This window comes from Ammodytes marinus (assembly GCF_949987685.1).
Source record: "Ammodytes marinus genome assembly, chromosome: 8".
Taxonomy (NCBI): Eukaryota; Metazoa; Chordata; class Actinopteri; order Uranoscopiformes; family Ammodytidae; genus Ammodytes; species Ammodytes marinus.
In genome coordinates this window covers 11544330-11570411 of record NC_137212.1, presented here as the reverse complement: position 1 = coordinate 11570411, position 26082 = coordinate 11544330, and the positions used below count along the sequence as shown (strand labels likewise).

The 26082-nt window shown below is 39.5% G+C and overlaps 1 protein-coding gene across 3 annotated transcripts in view; it reads right to left on the bottom strand.

Annotated features, from left to right (window-relative positions):
• Positions 1–26082, bottom strand: part of LOC307254197 (homer protein homolog 3-like) — a 44708-nt gene that overhangs the window by 2851 nt on the left and 15775 nt on the right. For all 3 annotated transcript variants that reach the window (XM_080032483.1, XM_080032482.1, XM_080032481.1), the window contains 7 exons: positions 24619–24775; positions 22673–22804; positions 21780–21887; positions 12336–12472; positions 10296–10452; positions 4568–4678; positions 3517–3597 (listed from right to left, as the gene is read on the bottom strand). In XM_080032483.1, coding sequence (XP_079888609.1) covers positions 3517–3597; positions 4568–4678; positions 10296–10452; positions 12336–12472; positions 21780–21887; positions 22673–22804; positions 24619–24775 — 883 coding nt within the window. The remainder of the gene's footprint in view (positions 1–3516; positions 3598–4567; positions 4679–10295; positions 10453–12335; positions 12473–21779; positions 21888–22672; positions 22805–24618; positions 24776–26082) is intronic.

Sequence of the window (26082 nt, the reverse complement as noted above, 5' to 3'; positions counted from 1 at the left end):
TTGGTTTGGACAAAGGAGAACAGGATGTAAGCCTGGCAGCACTGTGCAACCCTAAGACGTTTGTGTTTCTTACTATGAGGCAACTTCTAATTTACACACATCAAACCAACTGAGACCATAACGTGATGAGATAATGTTAACAGAATTTAATTTGCTTTATTGTATAATATTTTAATGCACAATACATGCTTTCTGGCTGTTGAACTTTGTCCCAGTTTTGCTACAAGTTTGTTGTTTAGCCTTGAAGCCTAATAAGATTTTGGCACAATACAGAGGTATGACGCATTCATGTGCACAGTAGTTTCACTCCCCATATTCTGTTATCAGACATTGTATGAAGGATAACACCAGCTGAGATGAATTTCTGGGAATACCTGCCTAATTAAAATGTTTCTGCTTTCGCCAGCAAAACGGGCTGGACACACAAACCGAGTGTTTGCGCACACACCAACTTCTCTTGCATATAATCTCTGTACACTGTTCATTCGATGTATTCAATCATGTAAGCTTATTTGTGATACATGTTGTTTGACCCTTGCATGCTGTTTGCAAGTAAATTCACCTGCTTCCAAGAAGGCCTGACTCAGTTTCAATTATTCAAACACTTGGGTAGTTTGATGAAATAATTCTAGTAACAAATGGTCCTTCGAGTTGCCGGATCCAACATCCTCTTCTCTGGACAAGAAGAGCCTGCACCGTGCACGGGGGAGTCCAAGATCTCTCGACAAAAGACCTCCAGTAAACAGAGCTACAAAAGAGGCTGTCTGCAGACTCTACTTGGACGGAGGAGGGGTGACGGAATCCAGAGCCTGAGCGAGTCGAGGCTTTCTTGAAATCAGGTGAATATAAACAGCTGATTTTGTTTTGTCCAGGAATTATGGTAGTTCCTTTGTTTTATGTATTAGGTAGATAAACTAGTTTATGAAGCAGTATTTCTCATGGTTTTACCGTAAGGGAGAATAACTGATCGTAGTGTTTGGGAAAATGCACTAAAGAGAAAAATATTTCAACCTGTAGTGTTTGGGGAGATGCACTAGAGACAAACCTATCTCAACCTGTAGTGTTTGGGGAGATGCACTAGAGACAAACCTATCTCAGCCTTTGGTGTTTGAGAATTTACACTGTCAAAAACAAAAGTCTCACGTACGTAATTAGATGATCATTAGTGTGGGGTCGAGGGTGGTCCCTTTATTCTGACAGATATAGTTTGTTCCATTAAACTGAGAGTTCTTTGTAATTCGGGAAGGTTTTATGGAAACAAATTGATATCTGGCTGCTTGTTGTTACTTAGCCTGGGGATATAGTACTGCTCCAGGGAGTTAGTCTATGACAGGTTGTTTATTTGTTTTGTTTTGTTATGTTTGTCAATAGTCTACAACTGCAGAGTAGACTTATTTGTTTTGTTTAGAATACATCACATAGGGTGTTCTAGTTTTAAATTGGTGAATTTTGTTAATCAATTGGAGGGAATAGGGGTGTTCACCCTGTTAAATTGATTAGATTTTACATTAAAAAAAAATTAAATTACTTGTAAGCAACTGCCCCTCTTACATATGATCAAATATCTGACTTTACATTTGATCCAAGCCCCCATCGTGAACAGTAAAGAGAAAGGTGGTGGCCAAAGAGATGAATAAGAGAATGTTGTTGAAAGTGTAAGAGGAAAAAGATTGTTTGGAACTGATTGTTTATGGATGTTATAAAGAAAGAAAAAGTATGTAGGGGAAGGGAGATATAAAAGGTTTAGTAAGTGTGCATACAATTGTTATGCTGTTATGAGAGAAAGGACGAAAGAGCAACCTATTTGCCACAAACTGTATGTGATGAATGAAATACATGTGTGTCTAACTGAGACTCAGTCTCTGTGAAAAGGAGAAAAGGAGAGAGCACAAAAATGTGTGTGTGTGATTCAGTCCCATTCAGAAAAGGGAGGGCCTGCCTGCCTGTGTGTGCTTGAATGCTGCCCAAACACAGACAACCATGTGGAAGAATGAAATCAAACCTATCCTAAAATGTTGTTGTGCGTTAATTGTGACATCTAGAGCAAGCAAAATGGATAGGATGATATTTTAGAAACAACCCTGGCAGAATGATGAGCATTTCTTTTGAGAACATGTTACTGCTCAAATTCATTCTGTTTCAGATGCAAGGAGAAGACGAAGCTGACCATTCTTCAATAAGGACAATTGGACACTGAGGAACAATCTGAATCGGTTATGGTAATATCCTACATAACCATTCCCCCAGTGACTGTGATATGAAGGACACTTTGCGTCAAAATGCCACAAAGGGACTTGTAGACCATCAAGACGACCTAGGTTCCTGTTCCCTGGCTTCTGCAAAAAACTGTCCTCTCTGAAACTGTACATAAACGATATTGCACCGGTACACAAACTTGCATTTTCACAACTGTGATGTTGATGTACTTGATATTATTCTGCTTGACTGAAATATATTTACTCATATGCTTTGCCCTTTTGCTTTGAAGTGTTGCAAAAAGTTGCATTAAATATTATAAAAAGGGTGGAATGTTAACAGAATTTAATTTGCTTTATTGTATAATATTTTAATGCACAATACATGCTTTCTGGCTGTTGAACTTTGTCCCAGTTTTGCTACAAGTTTGTTGTTTAGCCTTGAAGCCTAATAAGATTTTGGCACAATACAGAGGTATGACGCATTCATGTGCACAGTAGTTTCACTCCCCATATTCTGTTATCAGACATTGTATGAAGGATAACACCAGCTGAGATGAATTTCTGGGAATACCTGCCTAATTAAAATGTTTCTGCTTTCGCCAGCAAAACGGGCTGGACACACAAACCGAGTGTTTGCGCACACACCAACTTCTCTTGCATATAATCTCTGTACACTGTTCATTCGATGTATTCAATCATGTAAGCTTATTTGTGATACATGTTGTTTGACCCTTGCATGCTGTTTGCAAGTAAATTCACCTGCTTCCAAGAAGGCCTGACTCAGTTTCAATTATTCAAACACTTGGGTAGTTTGATGAAATAATTCTAGTAACAGATAAATTGAGATGAATTAGTGTAAAGAATCATTGAAATGTGCCATAAACACACCTGTTAACAAATACCTGATCAGTAAAACAGCCGGAACTAGAATAACACTTGAATAGAAAAATATTTTATAGACTGAACTGATGCAAATTGGGGAGCTGTATCACAAGCATCAGTGGCAAAACGAAATAAAATAATGTCTCTTCCTCTTTGTCCCTGTTGTAGTTTTCCTCATTTTCTATAGAACAAGCTGTAATAGGTTATGTAACATTGAAAAGGTTGGTGAGACATTTTGGGTACAGTATATATTGACCTGTCACTTAAAAGACATTCTTTAACCTTCAAGCCTGAATGAGATATGTGCCACTTCCCAACAAGAGGCCCCCCTTGTAAAGCAGTGCAAAGCAGTTTGTGGTAGAGTCGGTCTGAGCACTTTGTGAAGGTTTTACAGAAGAGAGAGAAACAACATCACACACAGTAGCTGTCAGCTTACCTGAAGTCTCTGTATGGCCTCCTCTCTCTCCTTCTCTAGCTCGCCCACATCGGTTTTCTTACTCTGTAGATTGTTGATTTCCTGAAAACACAGTCATTTTAAAACTGTCACAACTCCTCGTTGGCAAGCACCCAAACTCACCCTACCTGTTTATCAGAACATGGCACATCTGCTCTTGATTCACACCAAAATACTTCATGTTGTTCTAAAAAGAGGCAGAGTCATTTATCATTAAGTTAGTGATAAGATTTGGGACACCTTGATGTTTCTGGGGGAGGATTCAGCTCTAAAGGGGGAAAGCGTACCACTGTGACCTTGAAAGAATCTTGTTCGCAAAAGTAGAACTTGTTTGGTGACGGGACCAATGTGATTATGTTAATGAGGCTGGAGGAAGCAGAAAACTGCCTTCAAGGAATATTTCACTTTAATAGCCATTTAATTTATCCTGGGAAAACGTTTTTTTTTGGCTGAGCGTGCCCTGCATACATTTGATGGACACCGACTTGGCTCACACACACATAATATTCACAAGGTTATGCAAAACAAAATCATATTAAAGAAATGTTGCATAACAGTTGTGAAGGTGAGTTAGAAAGTCCTGATTTCACATACGTGCCAGATCTGGACTTCTGCTGCATTCATTTTGATATGTTTTGCGAGGCTGTGGCATTTTATAATTACGTTTTGGTCAAGAAAAAAACAAGTTTATTGAACCAGAAAGAACTCATTAAAAGTCTTATAGATGGTGCAGAAAACATATACTCAAACTGGTTAACTGCACATTTCCAGCTCGCTGCTCTATGCATTTAATAAGTAAACAGTTAAATGTTTCCAGGGTTTTTTCTCTAAGTCTTAATGAATTTCAGATGGAGAATGAGGCACCGTTTTCACAAACTCAAAAACAAACCTATCCGATTGATTACTGGCAACATATTATGTGCTTGTGTATTCTAGGCTGGCTTTCCACACTGAGGTCTCTTAGGTCCCATCCCTTTAGCAAGGCAAATGGATTTAGACAGTGTGCAGTGCAGCAAGGGAACTGCTGTCTTGCCTGGTCTTTGGCACTGAGCAGGGCTTCCAGCTCCTCCACTGATGTTCTCAGCTCCTCTCTACATGTCTGGACAGCAGCAGGATGCCCTAGCTGGGTCTCAAGCTCTGCAACCTGCCACACACACACACACACACACACACACACACACACACACACACACACACACACACACACACACACACACACACACACACACACACACACACACACACACACACACACACACACACACACACACACACACACACACACACACACACACACACACACACACACACACACACACACACACACACACACACACACACACACACACACACACACACACACACACACACACACACACAAAACTAATGTTTTGGCACTTTTCATTGTACTCAAATACATTTTTACAATATAACAAAAATAATAACCATGCTAGCAGCTCATGTAAGTTGATGGGAATATCATACATTTTGTCATTGTGGTAAATGTATACATCAAAGAGGTGCAGAAAGATTTCAGCCTGGACCAACTGACTGACTAACAGAACTTCATCCCCATCCCTAAAGCCACATCGCTTCATTGCGATGAGACGATAGATGCACTGGGATCTAATGTTAGCGGTTATCCAACAAAGGTGTTGTATAAACCTAATGTATGGTGCGATTTACTGAAGCCAGAGCACACCACATGACACTTCAACTCCAGAAATGAGTAAAAATATAATTAAACGGTTTTAACATGAGGACAACAATGTAAAAATACAGTGATATAGCTGCACACACACAAACGCACATAAAAACCATGTGTGTCATTTTGACTAATTTCCATCAATTGTCATCATCAGAGGGGCATATACACACACAGCGATTTCCACAGTTATAATCAGATCCCTGAGTGTCTTTAGTAGCTCCCATTATGTAGCACTCTAGTGTGAAATCTACAAATAAATCAAAGCCATTTTCTTCAATTATCCTCCCCCCACACACAAACACAAACACACTACTGCAATGCCGCTGTGGAAAGAAGCTTTACTGCCAGTGGTCAGAGTTTTCAAGCATCTCTTTTGTTTTATTGCTGGAGGGATTGCAAACTCACGGAAGATCATGGAAACTATACTTTTACCAATCTGACCCACTTCTGTGTTCAACATATCAACGGAACAAGCCAAAGCTGTTGAGTGACAGTTTGACTAAACAAGGGCAAGCTTTTCAGCCTTTGAAGTCGGAACATGATGTGATTTTAAGTTTGTGGTTCACTGAATATCTAGTTAGTAATCTTTCAGGCCTTTGTAGCTCACAGTGCAAGGACAGTGCAATGGTACGAGGTTCAATCCCCACTGGGCCTTGCTTACAACAAAAGAAAAACAATACACATTTTTTTGCACGCTCGGGAAGTAATCATATTTAGAGGAGAATCTAATTGTGTCCCAAGTGTTTACTCAGTGTGAAGTAACAAGATTTGAGAATAACAAGCTGTGCGCTGATTAAAAACTGGTATGCCTCATATTGTTTCATGTCTTCTGATTCTGACATTGGCCCCACTGACCTCTGCACAGTATGCAGTATGCAATTAAATACTACCTCCCATTAAGATAATTAGATACAAAGGTTTACATGATGACAGTCTGGGTATTCTGAGCGCTGCATTAATTGGATTAAATGGATCAAATTTGCTTGTGCATCACAGTGTGCACTCCCCACTGCTGAAGATGAAAGCTGACGTGAGATGTGATCACATTTGACAAGTGAAACATTTGTTTGCCAATCTTACACACGCGGTTACTCACAATTACTAGAATAATCCTAAAATAAGTGTTTAATCGTCGCTTAACTCTGATCCTCACCTTTTACTGCCTTTAAAATGTGCTTCTCCTCTCAGTCTTTGATTGTATTCTGACAATCTATAGGTTTTGACAAAACAAGCAATTTGAGAATGTTGCCTTGGGCTTTGAGAAATTGTGATGGACAGTTTCCTGCAATTTTATAGAAAAATAATTTGATAAAATAACTGGCAGATCAGTCACTTACAATATTTTGTTGCAATCTTTAAAAAGATGCTGCTGTGTCCTTGCACTGACAATTTATGATCTATACGAAATCTGAGATATACAGTACATGAAATAAATAATAGAAATGTTTTTGTGGAGCAACAAATGGGAATTTAAATAAAGATGCTTTGGCCCACTCAGATTGGTTATTTTATTGTGGGAAATCTGGGAATAATCACAATGCCTTTTTGTTTTGCGTATTGCTCACATTTTAGCTAGCCGATTGCAGGAGATGTAAATGTGTGAGAGTGGAAAGGGGGTTTCCTGCTTCTATGCCAACATTTCCATTTCCCTCCTTTTAGCATTTCCCCCCCGCATTTTCACAGGCAATTTCAAAGTGTCTCTTTTGATTTTTCACACTATGCTACGTCACACGCCTTCCAAGCCACGCTTCAGAAAACTGCAGAGAGTTGGAGGGGTTAGTGGTGTCCCCACCATCCCAGAGGACCCAACCCTTTCCTGTTCACTCTGTATGTGACAGCCAGTGTGTTCCCCAGAGGTTTCATGTCTTTGAGCTCCACACAAATATACACGAAGAGCCTGCGAAAACTCTGATTTCCTTCTAAATGAATGCTCCCAATATTGATCTTAATAAATTCACTGGAGATTGAAAAATCCAAGGGTGTTACGGGTATATATAAATATATATAAATATATATATTCATATCATGTCTAGGAGCAGTGAGCTGAATAAGATTTCAATGCAGATACAAAAAGGAAAAAAAGAGAGTTAAAATCATTCACTGTTAGAATAATGAGCCTCAGCTTCTCAATAATTCACTATATTCTCTAGTCAAATTAGGAATACATGTTTTTCTGGGATGTCTATTGTATTGTCACCTTGAATTTACAGCAGTTAAAACTAGTGTAGTCGCTTAAAAAACAAGTGTTAAAACATTAAACTTAAAAGCCTATGTTCCAAACACTCCGATTTTTGCCAAAATGTGTTTTCATCCTTCTTAAATTTCACATTAGATCCTATCAGTGTCCTGAGCAGGTGTGTGTACTGGTTTGTCCATGCAGAAAGTAAGTAGGATTTGGTGATATGATGATAAACTATACCATCAATCTAAATTTGCCTACAGTAAGAGAGTTTGCAACATTGTGGATCTGCGAACATTTTGATAATAGATTCATCGTTTCAATTAAGTAAAGTAAATATCATCAGATTTTGGAATGTTTGTCGGAAATCACAAGCAAATCACAGAGGGCTTAGAGAAGTGGTTTAAGTGGTGTAAAATAATCAGAAGATTATTCCCCTAGTGAAAATTAGCATTAGTTGCAGCCCTTACTGTTTATAGTGAGGCATCTATTCCTTTCATGTGTGGTTGATTTATATAATAGTAGGCAAAGCGCAAATATCCTACAGCCAAATACGATATATGACCCAAGTATCACACTTGATGCGCAGCTTGTGCTCGTTTAAACCGAGCAAGGGTCAAAGTCAATACAGAAGCATCAAGCATTTCTGCCGAGGATGAACACAAACATGGCTGATGCCGAGAGTGTGACGAAGGAGAAAAAGCCAGGCAAGCTCTCCTTCTGCTCCTATGGTGATGTATCTTCATATTCTAACTGGGGCAGAGAGAGAGAGAGAGAGAGAGAGAGAGAGAGAGAGAGAGAGAGAGAGAGAGAGAGAGAGAGAGAGAGAGAGAGAGAGAGAGAGAGAGAGAGAGAGAGAGAGGGGGGGGGGGGGGGGGGGGGGGGGGGGGGGGTGGTTGGCCAGTATAGGGTGTCCGTTCCCTCCAAAAAAAACTGTCTCACTACCCCATTGCCAAACCCTGGAGGCCTGCTCCACTTTCAGCCACCTGGTTGACTTTGCAGCAGAGTGTGTGTGTGTGTGTGTGTGTGTGTGTGTGTGTGTGTGTGTGTGTGTGTGTGTGTGTGTGTGTGTGTGTGTGTGTGTGTGTGTGTGTGTGTGTGTGTGCATGTGTATTTTGGGTGGAGGGTTTGGGGTGAGCACCTTCACCTCGACTGAAGATTAAGTCACAACGTCGGCTAAAAATAAAAGGCCAGTTTTCTTGCACACCGATTGGAGCAGTGCTTGATTCTGTCGCATGAGGAAGCCTTTGTTAAGCTTGACTCTCTCTCTCTAAATTAAAGATGAAATGTCTGTGTTCTGGCCCAGCGATTATCGCAGGAGCCTGTCAACACAAATATACCAGAGAGGTGGGGCTGAATGAAAAATGGATTTGAAGAGACTAAGACCATGTGTGGATTTTAGTGTTGTCGTCACATAGATTTATTAAAAGGAAAAGAAGTATCATAATAACCAGTAAGTATCTGAGAGGTGACAAAATGACGTCATTGGACATTCTGCTTTGATTTATCTAAAGAGCGGGTTCTCTCAACTTCATCTATCATTTTAAAGCACTTGCGGACTCATACAGGTTTGAAGTCTTGATCTTAATGATAAGCTGCATCATACTTTTATTAACATCATCAATAGGGAAAATATATGATTTTGATATGTTTTTAGTGAAACTGATGTAGATAAATAGACAAAATAGTGCAGTGGGTGACTTGTTATTTGTAAAGGTTCTAATTGGGCACCCACAAAGTGCAGCAGCACTGATATGAAAGCTCAGCACGATAGAATGGAACAAGAAGTCTATCCAGGTTTAATGAGGTGGATCTAGCCTGTTCTGTGCAAGATGTCATCTTCAGTTTAACTTACTAATAACGATAGATAGGTGTTTGCATCTAAAGATTGAATATCACCATATTTGCAATACTCCCCTGTGGAAGTTACATGGAGCAGGGATAATGTCATGAAACAGCAAAACACAACATGATCCAATACAATAACACTGTTATCTCTCTGTAGCTGAAAGCAGCTCCAGGGCATTTATTTTTTAAGAGCTAGAAAGTATTTTCTTGCCACTTTGGATTTATTTTAATTTCCTTATGATGCTTTAGAAACTGACGTGTTGACCTCCTACTAAACCAGTCTACCCCAAAACTAGAGTTGGCCTATTCAATACCAGAACCAGTAGCCTATCTAACGGTTAATTTTTCCTACTTCACTCACTCTCCATCAACAAAAAGTGTAATATAAAAAGAGATGTATAACCACATTTGGGAGCACTTTCAGCTCACCATTAACCTGACTGTTACATTGAACAAGCTGCAGGGATGATTTACTATCGCTCCGTTGCTCTCCTGGTCTCGCTCTCTCCTCTCACCCCAAAATGTGCTGTCAGGTAGGCTACTGAAATTGGTCACCAATCAATTTTACGTGAATAGGTTCTCAGTCGGTACCCTTAAAAGTACAGTAAAAACTTTGGCACACAAACCTATACCCAAGACAACAGAAAACTTGTTTCTGCCTGTGTTTGTTAAAACTATTTAGCCTATCTATAAAACTGAAAATCTTCAGTCAATAGTTATATTCTTCTACATTGGTAGAAGAAATGCAATCTCATCTCTACGGATAATAACATAATTGTACACCCTCAGTGCTGATAGGACAAAAGACCAAAAGCTAGAAACCTCATACCCAAGTGACAGCAATTTCAACCGTACAGGTAACCATAGCGACAACACAGATGCTTCGCGCTACTATCTAACTGACAAAACCAACCCAACAATGGGTTAAACAGATTACAAGGGAAACAGTATGCTGCCAGTACATTGTAATTAGCTGCAGCTCATATTGTTTTATGGAGGTGTTTCATTTGTCCACCCCGTCGTCACCTGGTCTCTGAGGCGATCCGTCTCCTCCTGATATTCATCAAGCTGCTTCTTCCACGTCTCCACGCTGCTGTTGGCCTCCTCCAGCGCGGCCACCAGTTTAGCGTTACTGTCCTGCAGGGTGAAGAGTTCTGCCTCAAGGTTCAGCTCACACATGGACCTGAAGAGGAAGGCACAATAAGACACAAAATGGCAGTTAGGAGTTAATGAGCGTTTGGTGCCGAGCAGGTATAGTGATGAGTCGCAGGGCTTTGAAACAATGAGTTGGAAGAGGCTAAAACAGCTAGAGTTAAGAGTAACTGCCGACTAAGAGCCAGGTGATAATTAGGTTAATAGTGATTAGTTCAGCTAAAATGAGTCCTGGTTGAGTGCATTACTGGCGAGGAAAATGCAGGCGAGAAAGAGAAAAGTATACCTCAACATCTGTTTTGAGACATTTCATGGACATTTATTTGATTTTAAGAAGCCATAAGTTCATGTATTTTAATGTTTTGAAGAGATGAGAAGTGGATGACAATATGACAAAATTATAATTTTGAAATAAACTCCTCTCTATTGTATTTTTTATATTATCTAAATATTTTAGTTGTCCTGGATTTAGTTTTTTTCTTTAGCTTTGGTTATGACATGAAAATGTTCCCTAATATGTTTTTTTTAGACAATTCCATTCATACCCTATCAGAAGAAAGCAGTAAGCACCTTTAACAGTGGAGGATTAATGTGACCTTATGGAAAATATAAACCAGTGCGGGTGATGTGTTGTCCATTATTAACACCTGGGGAAAGCTACATCAGGTCTTGTGTTACAGTAAAGGTCAGGATTCATTTGGGATATCTAATAAGCCAGGGAGCTTTCACATGATGAGAAAAGGGAGTCTTTGCCATGACGACTAAGAGCTTGGCAACCATAAAACTACTCACCTTAGCAACAGGAGAATAAAGCCAGCATGGGCTTACAACAATCATAGGCCGACAATAAAATGATTGGGATAATAGGATGTAATGCAGCCGAGTATGAGTGTTTTTTCTGCTTGCTGGTCTCAGATGGAAGGTTGAATTGATCAATAATGAGCACCATTGAGACGAAAATTATGAGCTGCTAAACTCTCAGTCTGAAGTGTGGTTTCCAGAAGGCCAACACTTTTGCTTTGTGGTAAAGTGTTGTTTTGAATGAGTCATTGCTGCTTTTTTCCAAAAGCTGTTATATTTCTAAAGAAGTGAAATAGAGATTTTTCTTACACAGAAAAGAAAGGGACACTGACAACTAACAGTCAAGCTCCAAATATCTATAATCCTGAGAAACCACAGCACGTCAGGTTTTTCCATCTCTCTACACTCTGGCCACACATGAATAGACCTTGTTTGGCCGGGATATCTCCCAAAATGTATTTCTATAAACCTACCTATGCTGTTTCAGTTCCTGCTTGTTTGTTTTCTTGTCGTACTAAGTATATTTCACCTGTTCCTGGCTGACTGTAACCTACCCAAGCAACACAAAGCCATTACTCCAATTTGCAATGAAGAATTTCTGTGTCTCCTGATGTCACCATCAGGGACATCTTTGGATGCCTTATAACTCATTTAACAAGTAGTACGTTGTACAGGTATATCTTTTTACAAAACAGCAGTGTGCTGTAAGAGCAATGGCCCTTGAGATGAAAACATTTCAATCATACTATTAACAGTGATCCACTACATATACAGTTGAGGGGTCAGAGCACAAGCTTGTGCTATTGCTATATTTGAGGGTGAAACAAAACTACAATCGTTAAACAATAGCATCTGCCTTTTAAGTATATCATCATTGTATTGGATTGAATTGTAATGTTCGAAGCATGAATGCATACCAGCAGTATGGACATATGTGCAACACGCAGCTAAAATAACATGTAGACTTGTCTTTAACTGTAGCCTATGTCTACAATGAGATCCAATCAGAGGCTGACCAAATGTTCCGATCATTAATGAATGTGAATTGACCCATGAGATATAAACTTCCTGCTCTAGTAAAAAAAGAAAAAAGCAGAAAAACATTGTCATTACCCTTCAGACAACATCTTCTTGACCCTCTCCTTCTCCACTGTCAGCTCCACTTCGGCACTCTTGCTGCGAGACAGCTTCTCCTCACCCGGCCCGTTGACTGTGAGCAGTGGCGGAGAATGGCGGTCCTCCGACAAGTCCTGCATCAACCGGGATGACAATACAAACAGGACATGAGCTCTGTTATGAAGTTTAAATGATAACTGTAGGACTTCTGGTAATATATATGGCCTAATACTCTAACCGTGCTTGGACTGCAATCCTACTAGAAAAACAATAAAAAAGAGACGGTTAGATAAAGCAGCAACTTTTTATGTAAATGTTTTTTTAAATCAATGTTTTTTTGGAGTTGTTTGGGATTACAGAGCAAATCCTAACCATCGACCCTGTAGCCCTCTAATAGAAAGTGCTTGTTAAGAGGATAAGAGCAAAACTAATACATTTTGTCGGCACAGCTTAATTTTTTACTAAGATAGCCTACTATAGATTGTGGCTGTAAGACTGTTGATACGAGATTCAGCACAATTAAATCCCTTATGGCTTAGAGGTTAAGGTTGAGCAATTGACAGGCCCCATTAATGTCAACTACATCAAAGACCGTAATCGGAACAAAGCAGACAAGAATACACAGCAGCAGGACAGCACAGTGCTCAACCTGTCAGTGTTTGATATGTCCCATCTGGGCTCCTGTAAACAGGCTCCACGCAGAGCCAGCGGCCACGTGTGGAGCCCGGCTGCCTTCTCTTCATACAGCCTCAGGAATCACATTCAACAAGAAATGACTGAAGGGCAATTCCACCTTCCAAGAGTCGTTCTGGTGTTGCAACAAAACTGGAACAAGCATGGTGGCATCCTGCTGTAATGTGGCTGACAGCTGAGATATGTGTTAAGACTGCACATCCGGTAATAGGCTCACTAGTCTAGCTATGCAGTTTCCAATCTGTGCCAAAAAACTGGTGGAATTCAATGTTCACTTTGACACCTGATTTGGATTAATGCTTAATTACATTGTAGTCATGCGATTGTCAATTGTATCACATTTGTCTCATGAAAGACAATCATGCAAAAATAATTTTCACAGATAAACTACAAACAATATCACCTTAAAAGGTCCATTCAGTCAATGTTCTGCAGCTTTCATTCATATCACTAATAGGCTGCTCTTACACACAGATTCATGTTGTATCTTGTATTGCGTATATTGTAATCTAAACTAAATCTTGATTTAAATGAATTCAACTTTTTCAAGATCAAGTCTCCCTTTCATCCATGCCTTTTTGTCAAGTTGTACTTTTAATGAACCCATTACCACAGCAATAATTGAAGTCCCCAGATAGTGTAGTTTAAGCTGAGTTTGATCACATTCAAGTTCTAACAATACACTAGCTTGATGATGCACTTTATAATAATACAGTAATATACAGAGACATTAGTCAGTTTGTTTTTTGCTGGGAACTAAATATTTGATTAGTGATCCACCTGAGAGTGTTTGTTTACATGTCTACTTTTCTGAACTAACCTTCACAATAGTACTCATAGTACAACAAATAGTTGCCAGTGATTTATTGGTGTTACCTCCCACAGTTAGATTGAAGATCTTTGAGGCAGAAATCAGATGTTCAGTGTAGAGATTAGGTCTACAAACAAGTCTGTAGGTGTCTCACAGTAACATCGAATCTAATTTATCACACAAGTGACCTTTAGTTAGCACAATGGATGCATCTGCAGCCATATTAAAACTGCAATGCTCGACTTGTTCTGTGTTTCCGGCCTGCTTATAACATTTGGGCATTGAAGTAATTTTTTTACTGTGAGTTTTGTAAGTCTTCATATTCATTCCTACTTTTTGCTTAAGTAAACAGCTAGACCTGCAACAAAGACGTCAGCAGTTGTTACCTCAGGAGTAGCCTATAGTTATAGAATAAAGGTTTAAATAAACAGACTGGTGATACAGTTCAAGAAGAGCTCTTTATCTTCCTCTCGCGTCACAAACAAAGACTTTGAATTTGACATTATGGCATGAGGATGGCTTGACTCCAGCCTGGCACAGTCAAGTCTAACCAATCTGCTCTAATATTTTCCTCTCCTGCTGCCCAGAAATGGGTTCAAGCATCCTTTCACATAGTTTTGTGAAACATCTTATTCTATTTGAAGCCGTGGGCTAATGGACTGCTCAGTCCCCTTACGCTTTCTGTCATCTTCTTTCTGAGAGGTTACCTAAACCTGAATGTTGTGCCTCACTTGAAGCATCACAACCCTGCACTTACTGGAGAAAAAAGCTTGTATTATTAATCTGAGCGATCCTGACTGTGTTCCCCTAAAGACCATGGTTTTATTATCTATAGCTCAGCAGATCGCTAGCCTTTCCTTATACACAGATATGGAAATAAAAACACACAAGGAATCGTGTGCAGGAGCACCATGTCCAGAGGAAGGAACCCGAGAGCAAGAGAAATCAAAGCTAAAACAACTCTAGTCCGGCCCCAAACCCAACGGATCGGCTGTGCGTAACCCTGAATAATTCATACTGTGGATCATGTTTAAATCATAAGTTGGATTACAAATTTACAGCCGATTTTTTTCATTTTCTCCATTTGTTGTTGAGTAACAGTGCTGAGTGAGTGAAAACAAAGCAGGGACACAAGAGCACAAGCCTGCAAATGACCAACCACTAATTAGCCTATGTTCAAAGGAACTGCAAGGGATTTTTACATTTAAAGGACGTTTCTGCGTATTTGCCTGTTCTCTGGGGATGTTTGATGATACCATCAGCGCGCAGACTGGATGGATTCTATACTTTGATGAAGTAAATTCAGATAGTTTTCATCATATTCTGCATATTTTTTATATAAAAGTACAGATTAAATGGCATTTCCTGTTGTTGTTGCCGTCGTTAACAAAGCTATACTCTTATGTTGCCAGCAAAGCTCTGAGGCTACATTTCCTCTGATCTCAACTTTGATCAGACTCCAGATGAATTATTGAGCATGATAGTCCATGTAACGCTAAGATGCATGACTATGAAAACCGCAGTCCCTTAGACAAAAGTAGATGGTTGTCTTCTAATTGATGGGGTGGAGTGTGTGTTTTCACCCACCTGGGAAAGCTGAGAGATGAAAATGTCCCATGATGCATTCCGGAAAGAGAAAGAGAGGGAAGGGGGCAAACGGGGAGAAACAGAAAAAATTGTTATGATATCGTTAAAAACATATATTCAGAGCTGTTATTTAGCCTAAACTGTGATTCATTCTGTGCTGTGCCCCAGTTTATGAAGGCGTTATTCAAACTTTTGATCTTCATTTCTGCCCTGGAATCGATTCATTTTATGTTTCAGGTTTGTTTAGAATCAACCCAAGTGTGTTTTTGCAACTGTAGGCTGAACAAAGAAAACAAACTGGATCCAAAGAGGCAGAGGAGGTCACAGTCCCCCCACCACAGTGTTTGAGTGACAGGTCATTTCCTGGGAATTCCCAAAACAGAGACAACACCAGCAGCAGTGATCGCTTAGCGAAACTAGTAGCGACAGAATTGGTGCAGATTGAATAAATTACAGATTTACTGTTATTTATTTCATTAAGAGCAATGTCAAATACAATCCACACACATACTGTAAAATAAACAAGTAGGCGGGTGTGTGTGTTGTTCTTAACAACCTCAAAAACATCCAAAAGCAAACAACTTAAAGACTTCCCAGGGTCCTCGGAGGAGGCTCGCTTTGTAATCGATGGAATCCCAGATACTTCACATATTATACAGCTTTCCTGAGAGCTTTCATCATGACGTCTCTGCACCACTGTTGGTCTTAAGTACATCTACACTGTTTACTTATTTATCCCAGCCTCGCTCCATTGGCTGTATCAGCTTTAGAAAGCTCCCACTTCTACACCCTGTGTTTCTTTGAGACCACAAACCTGACTTACTTATTCATGTGTCCGTGCATCAGAGGTAGGCTATATGCATATGGGCTTCCCTTGAAGTACCTGTCCTACCGACTAATGCACGCACGCACACGGATACATCCCCCCCCCCCCATACACACACAGATGCATCAAGTTATACGTTGGATTTTATGCCAAGTGTGTGCTTTAAAATATTGATGACTGGCATTTCGGTTTGCCTCTCTGTCTGCCACTGCATAGATACTGTGTATGGGAGGAGATCGCAAGGAGAAAAAAGCTCCAATCAGTAGGGAGGTGCAAATACATGACAGCTGTTACCTGTCAGAGGAGGGGAGCAGCAGCTGTATCCTGCTGTGCTTACACTCTTGTTCAGAGGCCGTTTTCTCTATAATCTTGTTTCTTGCATTTATTTACCTTCACTGTGTATCTAAAGTGTTTCCCTACTTTCCTTCTTGTGTGACGGCAGCAGCGGTGTAAGATGAATTCAAGTACCTCTCCACTGACAGAAAATAGTCACGATCCAAAAGTGTTTTTTTAACTGCTTTTATAAATTAGACCTCAGACACAAACTATATATATATATATATATATATATATATATACAGTTAATCTGTGTGATATATATATATATATATATATATATATATATATATATATATATATATATCACACAGATTAACTGTAGGCCTATGTGGATATCGTTACAATCATTTCTCCATTCAAGACAAAGTGATCCTGGAATTATTCATGTTTAGTCTGTGTCTCTTTCTACTGAAGCTTAGACTGAATGAATCTAGACATTTCAGCCTTTTATCTATTTCTTTAAGCCAAATCCATTTCGCCTTCTTTTTCTCACTTGCTATTTTTTTAAGGCTTGCTTAATCGCCTCACCTAGTATCAAAGAAAATGTTGGGAAAAATGCCTTTCTTGCTAAGCATTGATGATGGGATGGGAATATTGATGAAAACACACTCTCACGTCTGTACCATACATATTAAGCGTTGTACAAAATCTGCCTAACAGCACCATTAACATTGCATTTATTTTGTTGTTTCATCCATAAAAATGACAGTCTGCTGTTTTACGGATGCCAAACTATTACTTGGCAGGGACCAGTTACTTCCTGGAGTCTTATCTGGTTGCCTGGAAACTGCTCCCAGCATAGAAATATTCTGAAACGTACCATGTGTAAAACGGACAGTTACACTGGTGTGATACTTAGTGGTATTAATGCAACTCTGCAAGATAGCGGATAAGCATATTTTCCAATTCATACAACTGACTCAGGTTGGTAGGAGGCTAGTTGTGATTATACAATGAATAATAGCTGGTAATGTGTTGGTTATAGGGACAACAAACATATTAGAGATCAGCCTTGCCCCAATTTGGAATCAAACTGAAGTGTAGAATTCGCTGTCATTTATTATTTATTTATTGTATCTGTCGTTATTTTCTTTCACAGACAGCAGCCTCAGTGTTTTCTGATCCATCTGCTTGGCCACCTGGATCTTCCTGAAATCTGGGATATTATTTTATTGGATTGAATTTAAACTTTGAATTCACATCTTAAGAAAAAATATCAAAAGCTATAAAGTCTATGTGACTTTTAAATCAAATTCCTACAAGCACCCGTAATGCAAACAGGGCAATGGTTAGTACTTAAATCCTGAAATAAAGCACCTACTGCAAAATATATACAGTATCATACGCTATGGAAATTATTTTATTGCATACGAAGGTTTATCTTTGCACTTGTCAGTTCTACAATGCTCTGTGTGAGTTGCTCTGTTTATCATTCCTCAGTTTTATCTCTGTGAACTTCACCAACTTATCTCTGAGCTCTGCATACAAGCTCAGAAGGCTGGAGCTTTACTGCCTGCAGATCCCCTGCTGCTGTCCACATATCAGAGGTGGGGTGAGTGCTTTGTAGTACGGGGCCGCATAGATACAGCTCTGCAACACTTTAGATGGTAACTGTCTAGCTGAATGTGATGTAAAACCTACTTTGTGATGAGGAAAATAAAAGACAAGACAAAGTTGTAGCTTCCCTCCAGCGTTGTATAAAACAATGTCTGTAGTTCAATCAGTTTATCATAGCCAAACATTTTTTGGCAGTGTGTGTGCTGAAGCTTTGCCTCAAGTATAACTACTTTACATTACTCATTTTATTTTGCCTCTTGGCTTTTTGACTTGGCATCAGTCTCACATTTTGCAGCCATTAACACCACTCTTTTCTTATATACTTTATTTCCTACAATACAATGAATTACTTAATTGGTTTGGGTAAATATTTTTTCTTATTCAATTGTACATATTTTGTACATTTATGCATGTAGGTAGGTATGTACATGTGTGTTATGTTATGTTTATTTGTGAATTTAAAATTACAGTTATTCTGTTAAATATTTGTATACTTAAATCTCCAATCTGTGATCAGTGTTGTTTTTGTTTATCATTCCCACTATAAACAGGTGGAGCGCTTTAAACTGTAGACACATTATGAAAGCCTCAATAGAGCTCGTAATCGGCATTTCAGCCACAGCAGGGCTGGGATTAATACTTGGCTGTGTAGTTCATATACAATAAACAAACTCTATAACCATTTGATTGGGAATTATATCCATATTACACAGATTCAGACAATCAGCGGTGTTTTACAATGTGCAGCGCTGAGTCAGATGTGATAATAACAACAACACCTCTGTGTTTACTGCCTGACACAAAATCAATGGCTGCTGTTTTATCTAGAAGTCAGTGCTGCGTGTCTGACCTTGCAGCTCTATTCAGCCAGGTAATGCTTGTGTGTGTGTGTGTGTGTGTGTGTGTGTGTGTGTGTGTGTGTGTGTGTGTGTGTGTGTGTGTGTGTGTGTGTGTGTGTGTCTGTGTGTGTGTATAGAGGGGAGACACTTTTTTTTTTTTTCTCCACAGACCTACCACACAGGGAAAAGTGTCTCTGTGGTTGCCATGGTAACATGCTCTAACACTTCTGCTTGCTGCTCTGCTCCTGACCCTGACCTCTGACCTCTGTGTGTGTGTGTGGGTGGGTAGTTGTTCACACTGCCACACTGATGGCCTGCATTCAGCTGTTAAACACTGCACTTCCTCGCTGCGATTTACAAAATTCATTCGATTGTTGTTTTTCGATCGTTTTTATTTCTATACAGGAATAAAACGTGACTTTGTGCAGCAACAAAAAATACATGTTGTAACAATGTGAATTTAAAAAGTGTAATACAAATACACCTAATTGTGGAGTCTCCATGTGTCTATCTATATTGTAACTGTTCAATGAAGACAAAATGTCCAAAATAATTACATAAAAAAATAAAAATAATACAGCCGATTAAATTATAATATTACTTTATTTTTTGTTTACTAGTGAACTAACACTTAGATCTCAAACTAAACTGTTCGCATTATCATATGAATTTAGTCCGTGGTGCAATATTTTGAGCAGAGAAAATCAAGCTCTACAGATACAGTATTAGATTAAAGGGATCAAAAACCAAGTGGCTGATCAATGTTATATATACACCGGGGCAATAAACTGAGCTCTGATCTGTGAATATCAATCAGAATCTGACACATGAAAAAAGCACATTTGCAATTTAAAGGCACAGAAGGGAATGTTTACACCAAAGGGTGAATTAGTGAAGACGTAGAGCAGGCAGGCAGTTTTTCAATATTTCACGTTGTTTGGAGAGTTATCTAAAGCCATGAATGCAAAATAGATATGTCGCATTAACTGAATAACAATGGAAGGTGATTAGGGGAAAATGATGAGCTTTAATCTCCCAATTTCAGTGTGTGCTGCTAAATCCAACATCAACTCGAAAACTATATTCAATACAGCTTTAAATGTCAAATTGCTTTAAACTGGTCAATTTGTTCACCGGACTTCTTGTGCTGTTGCCGTTCTTGGTATTGATTTTCTGTTTTTGTCATCCCTCGGCCTCACTCAATAGATAAATAAGACAAACAATCAGCTCTTATCCCAGTGTCTTAGAGGTGGCAGTTGGCAGCGTGACTTTGCAGTCTCTGAGACCTGCACACACACACACACACACACACACACACACACACACACACACACACACACACACACACACACACACACACACACACACACACACACACACACACACACACACACACACACACACACACACACACACACACACACACACACACACACACACACACACACACACACACACACACACACACACACACACACACACACACACACACACACACACACACACACACACACACACTTATTGCTGATACTAGCGGAAATAAAGAATTTAAAATGAACTGACAGAGCAGCTCCGAAGCTTCACAGAAGTTCAAAAGAGGCAATTGTTTCCTCCATGTTCAAACAAAATAAAATCACAGCCACAGCCACCAAAACAGGACATCTGCTAGAGTTGATGGTGTTGGTCACTAAATTCAATTGTTTTGTTTGGGAGAAGGGGTGAAGGACAAAAAGTTGCCACTTGAGGCAAGCTTGCAACTTCTTCACAGGAAAGGTTCCTGTGAAGAAGTTGCAAGCTTGAGTTATCAAGTCCACCTGGCAGGATAAAAGCTGGCCATTGTTGTTCCAGCGACAGCCCGATTCCTTTCAATTATACATGATTCAGCTCCCCTCGCTCCTCCCCCTTTCTTTCCCATTCTCCCTCATTGTTATTTCTTTCAGCCCCGGCCCTTTCTTCCCCCTCCGAACACCTTCAGTGCCAGCGTCCCTTTTCTGCTTCCCCATCTCCATTTTTCACCCATGAAATCTTTTAATGGACTTAACCATTGGGAGAATAATGGAGCGGCCAGTTGGGAATCAGTCTAATCCCTCAAGATTCTATGTTTAAAATAGAAATGTAGGCACCAAGTTTGTTAAGATATTACTGCTGCGCTTTCTATGTATTGGTCCGGAAGTTACAGAGACCAACATGTCCCCTCTAGGTCACAGGTTCAGTGGTTGCATGTTGTGTATATTGACTGAAGTAAAAATACTTTTGTCATGTTTAAAATTATATTTCCTCAAAAGAGCACCTGCAGTGTAAGCTTTTACGATTGTATTTTAGTATATATTTTTTTTACTCCTCATTACCAGTAATTCAATAAGTTGGAATGCACTTTATGTGTTATGCAGCTCTTAACAATGTTCTCTTTCTAGACACAGTGTCCAGATTCCTCAGGATCATCCACAATCTGGACAGTTTTACCCCTTTTTTCCTTTTCTTTTTTCCAGATCAGCAAATTGGAAAGCTTTCATGAGGTGATTTATTGTTATGCAATAAAATCAACACATTGGCATAGCCCAACAAAAAGCAATCCTTACTATGGATATTGAATTATTTACTTATTTCAGCTGATTGACCTCTGGTATGTTTTTGACTTACATACATAATCGATTATATTCAATATATCTAAGTATATGGAGTTAACATAATCTACCTGGGAAATACTATTTTGAATTAATAAGCCAAAATAACAACAAAAAAGTAAGACACACACAGGAGCTTTGAAAAAAAGTGTAGCGGTGCTTTACCTCTGGAGCTGCGATGTTGAGCACAGGGTTGGCCAGTTCAAACCTCTCCTGAGATTTCTCTCTGGCCAGACGGGCCGCCTCCTTCACCTCCTTAAACTGCTCTGCAAACTGCAGGCGGAGCGAGAGAAGAGACAGAGAAGTCACATTTCATCTGCACATCATGCTTAAATCAGTCTGCAAAAATTTCCTCCGGTGCTAGTACATGATCAATTAAGTTAATAAAAATGAAGAAATCTGATATCTTGAATTCTGGAATATAGCACTTATAGGTATCATCATTTGTTGTCTAGGTGCTCTGACCTCTTAGTTTTTTTTTATCTGTAATTCAAACGTATTCATTTTAGCACTCGGTATCTTCTTATAATATTAACTTTCACTCCGACATTATACCAACTTGAAATCTAAAATAAATAAACATAAAAAAAAATGTGTGTGACAGATGCTCTTATGTTTTCAACAGGTAAAATGTAAATTCTAGGGAGATGAATACATATCGTGAGAGCATCCCAGTGAGGAAAAGAGAAAATGTATTTCCATATGTATACTGGGGCTGTTTTGTGTCTGAAAGGTTAATATGATCCGGTTGCATCAGACACCGACACGATCTGGATAAAAGATGTGCTGGTATAAATGGAAAATGGGGCCTTGATCATCACATCACTGTCCTCTCCTGCTCACACAGTCCCCCCACGCTCCACCCTGTCTGTGTTATATATCTGACAAATAAAAAGGCTCATTGAAGTATTTTCTGTTTGAATGTTGCCTGATGTGTATGTGTGTGTGTGTGTGTGTGTGTGTGTGTGTGTGTGTGTGTGTGTGTGTGTGTGTGTGTGTGTGTGTGTGTGTGTGTGTGTGTGTGTGTGTGTGTGTGTGAAGTGGGGAGCGCTGTTCACCTGCTGCAGCTGCTGCTCTGTGGAGAAGCCCAGGCCATAGACCGTGTTGGCCCGGCTGTCCGCCCACTGGCCAAACTTCTGGGAGGTTTTGGTGAAGGTCATGTTGGGTGTGATGGTGCTGTTGATGATGGCCTGACACCACGGAGAGTAAAAGAGGTAAAATACAGTGTAATCCCAGAGGAGGAAAGAAAAAACGTGTTTGTGATAAATTACAGTGATCCTGCACAGTAATACAGGACTTACATAAACGCAGGGTAAGAACAGAGAGGGTTATTAAACATGCTGTGAATAAATATGTACACATTAATCGGAGATACATATTTTTGATGATATATATTTTATAATCTTGTTGCTATAAAAGACCAATTCATTCGCTCACTGGAACAAATGTACTTATCTACTTTTTTTTAACTTCTTTTTCTCGATCTTTTAAATCACATTGTTATCACTGGGCCATTTACAACCTCATTTTTATTTCACAAGTTTCTCCATAAATCAAATGTTCCAAGTAGATCCACAACTACTGTCGCTGTGATGAAGGTGCACTTCTTCCTTAACTAGGTGGGCCTCTGCACTTCCATGCACTTGTATTCATTTATCAAGCTACAGTACGTGCTTAAACAGCCTGGTTTGAAGAGGAGGTCATGTTCAAGGACCAACAAGAAGAACATTAATAATAACTGTCACATTTAAATGCCAAATTGAGCAAGGCCCATTGTTGGTTTTCATTTGTATGTACTTGACCAGAATATATGGTGATTTTCACGTGATTATCGGGAGGCCAGTTCTCTGAGCAGCAGCTCATTACAGAACACAGGCTGGTGGTGTCTCCCTTTGAGGTCTATTGTTAACTTTAGGATGATTGCTCATTACAAATAATGAATAACACTGCAACATTATTACCACTCGCCACAATTAGATTATGTAGGTGCAGGAATTCTAGAAACCCTTTCAGCTGTATCATTTGAATTGAAAAAATATGGAGGTCTACTGGAGGACTCTGTGCGTGGAAATAAAAGACAAACTATGTACCAACCAGGCCCGAGAGAGAGAGAGAAGGAGAGCTAAGTGGAAAAGTGTGTTGTGGTGTGTGTGTGTGAGGATCTGTTCAGTAATACTCTCAAGCCAACAGGCTGATCAGGTGGATTTCTTGCCAAGTGCAGATTTCTTTGGTCTCCTCCCCAAAAGCCTCAATTCTCAGGGTGATAAATTGGGACGATTGACTGAAAACTACAAAGCGCAGAGTTTTTCATCTGCATTTCATTTGGATGATAACAAGACATGCTGTTAGCGCTGGGACTCCCAGGTGCTTTTTTTCTCCTGTTGTTGAGGATGCATCATTGCCGTTGTGGGTGTGTTATAAATATTCTGCTGACAATGTGCAACTTTGACTAATGCATCCCCACCCATGACAGCCACAACAAAATTGAAAACAGATTTATTTCCATTTATATGGAGAATCTGGGGATAGGATGCACACAGAGTGGGCCAAAATTAATGGACGTTGTGAGGATATACTATGCAAATGGCGAGTCCCTGCACTACCGCAATAAGAACAACAAAAGAGAAGAAAAAAATTATCTCGCTGCTGAGTGCAACCATGCCGTGCTATTGCAGAGGTTCAATAAAAGTTTGATTTGATTTTTATAGTGGTCCCAACACATCTCTTTTGGCTTTATCTGACACAAATACAATAACCAGTCAATAAAAATAACAAGTTTGTTACATAGAGCACTTTATACTCTGTCAATGCTGGGAAAGACTTTTGAAAACTGATGTTTAAAGAATGATTTATTGGTGAAAAAATTCACTCAAATCAAAAATAATGTATATGTGTGTGTGTGTGTGTGTGTGTGTGTGTGTGTGTGTGTGTGTGTGTGTGTGTGTGTGTGTGTGTGTGTGTGTGTGTGTGTGTGTGTGTGGTCTAAAGAGTGGCGGCCTCCCACCTTAGTCCCGCCCACGCTAATGATGCGGTAGACGCTGCGGCTGGCATCGTAGAAGAAGGACACGGTGACGGCGTGTTTGCTGGCCGGCAGCCAGTTGCGTTTGGTGGCCGGGTCGATCTGGAAGACATGAGCTCTGGCACTGAAGATGGGCGGCTCCCTGTAAAACACACAACCAAGAAAATAAGAGAAGGCTATTAACTTGATGTTACTGGTGATTTGGTGTCACTTTCACTTTATACTGTATATGATCCCAGCAGTGGCAATATAAAAGGCTTTTGAATTTGGTATTCAATGGTCATTTCCTATGTTATGTAAAATGAGTCACATTATTTTGCTTTTTCTTTTAGATATAAAGCATACTAACTGCCATCCATATTAATTTTTTGATCAAGCAAGAAAATATTAGCCTTTTTTCACATGTTTAAGAGCCAAACAATACTACAAATGTACCGGATCAAGGCCATAATGCTCAAACTTCTGTACCCGTCATTAAAACTAACATCATCATTTTACGTTGTTCATCTGTTTGGGTTCGAACCATTGACTTTGTTCGCCCCTTTGGGACCCCACTCTTCCTCTAAGCGAATAATGATGCTGGATGAAGCTATAAATAGGGACAAAAATGCTCCCTATTCCCTAATGTGATTTTTTGTGTTTTTCAGGGACCTCGAGGTCATCTATGCTCTCCTGGTGTAATGAGGCTTTCGGTACAAATGAGGCTTTTCTTATTGCTAGCAGTCCAATTAGCCATCCTGCTCGCTTTGAAGAACTTTACACTCGCTGTGGGGACTAAAGGCGAGTAGAGTCTCAGGACAATCAGGGACTGCGTAGGCACTTTGGTGAATTGTTGCAACATTACACAGCTAATAGAGTTAGCATAATTTTAATGTATGCAATGAGCTGTTCGCAAGTCAATTATATACTGACATACGAGGATAATGTGTGCTGGGATGAGGATCTGTTCTTTGTCTTAGCAAGATGAATGACCATTTACAATATATAGGTCAGCACTTTCTATATGCAGCATTGTTCCCAGTGGATTTGCCTAGTATGAATGCGCATTTGCATACAAACAATAGACGTTATTGTTCCAACACAGATAGATTACTGAAGCTACAATTGACAATAGACAACAGCAGAAGAGCCAAGGAAGCCAATTCAAGTTGAAGATGGAAGCAGCTAGAGATACAAATATCACTGACTGACTGATAATACAAATATGGGTGTAAGATAAATGAACAACATGGGGTCACTAGACACAAAAGACAGACCAGTAAAGCAAAGTCCAAAGTCTCTCATTTTCCAGGAATTAGAGAAGTACTGAATTACTGTTGTTTGGTATCATACAGTGAATGGGATTTATATTAAAATGTATTAAATATGAGCTCAAATGTTTTAATAAAAAAACTCTTCACACTGAACACATTTCAGTTGAAGGCACTTTATTTTGTGGCAAAGGGTTCC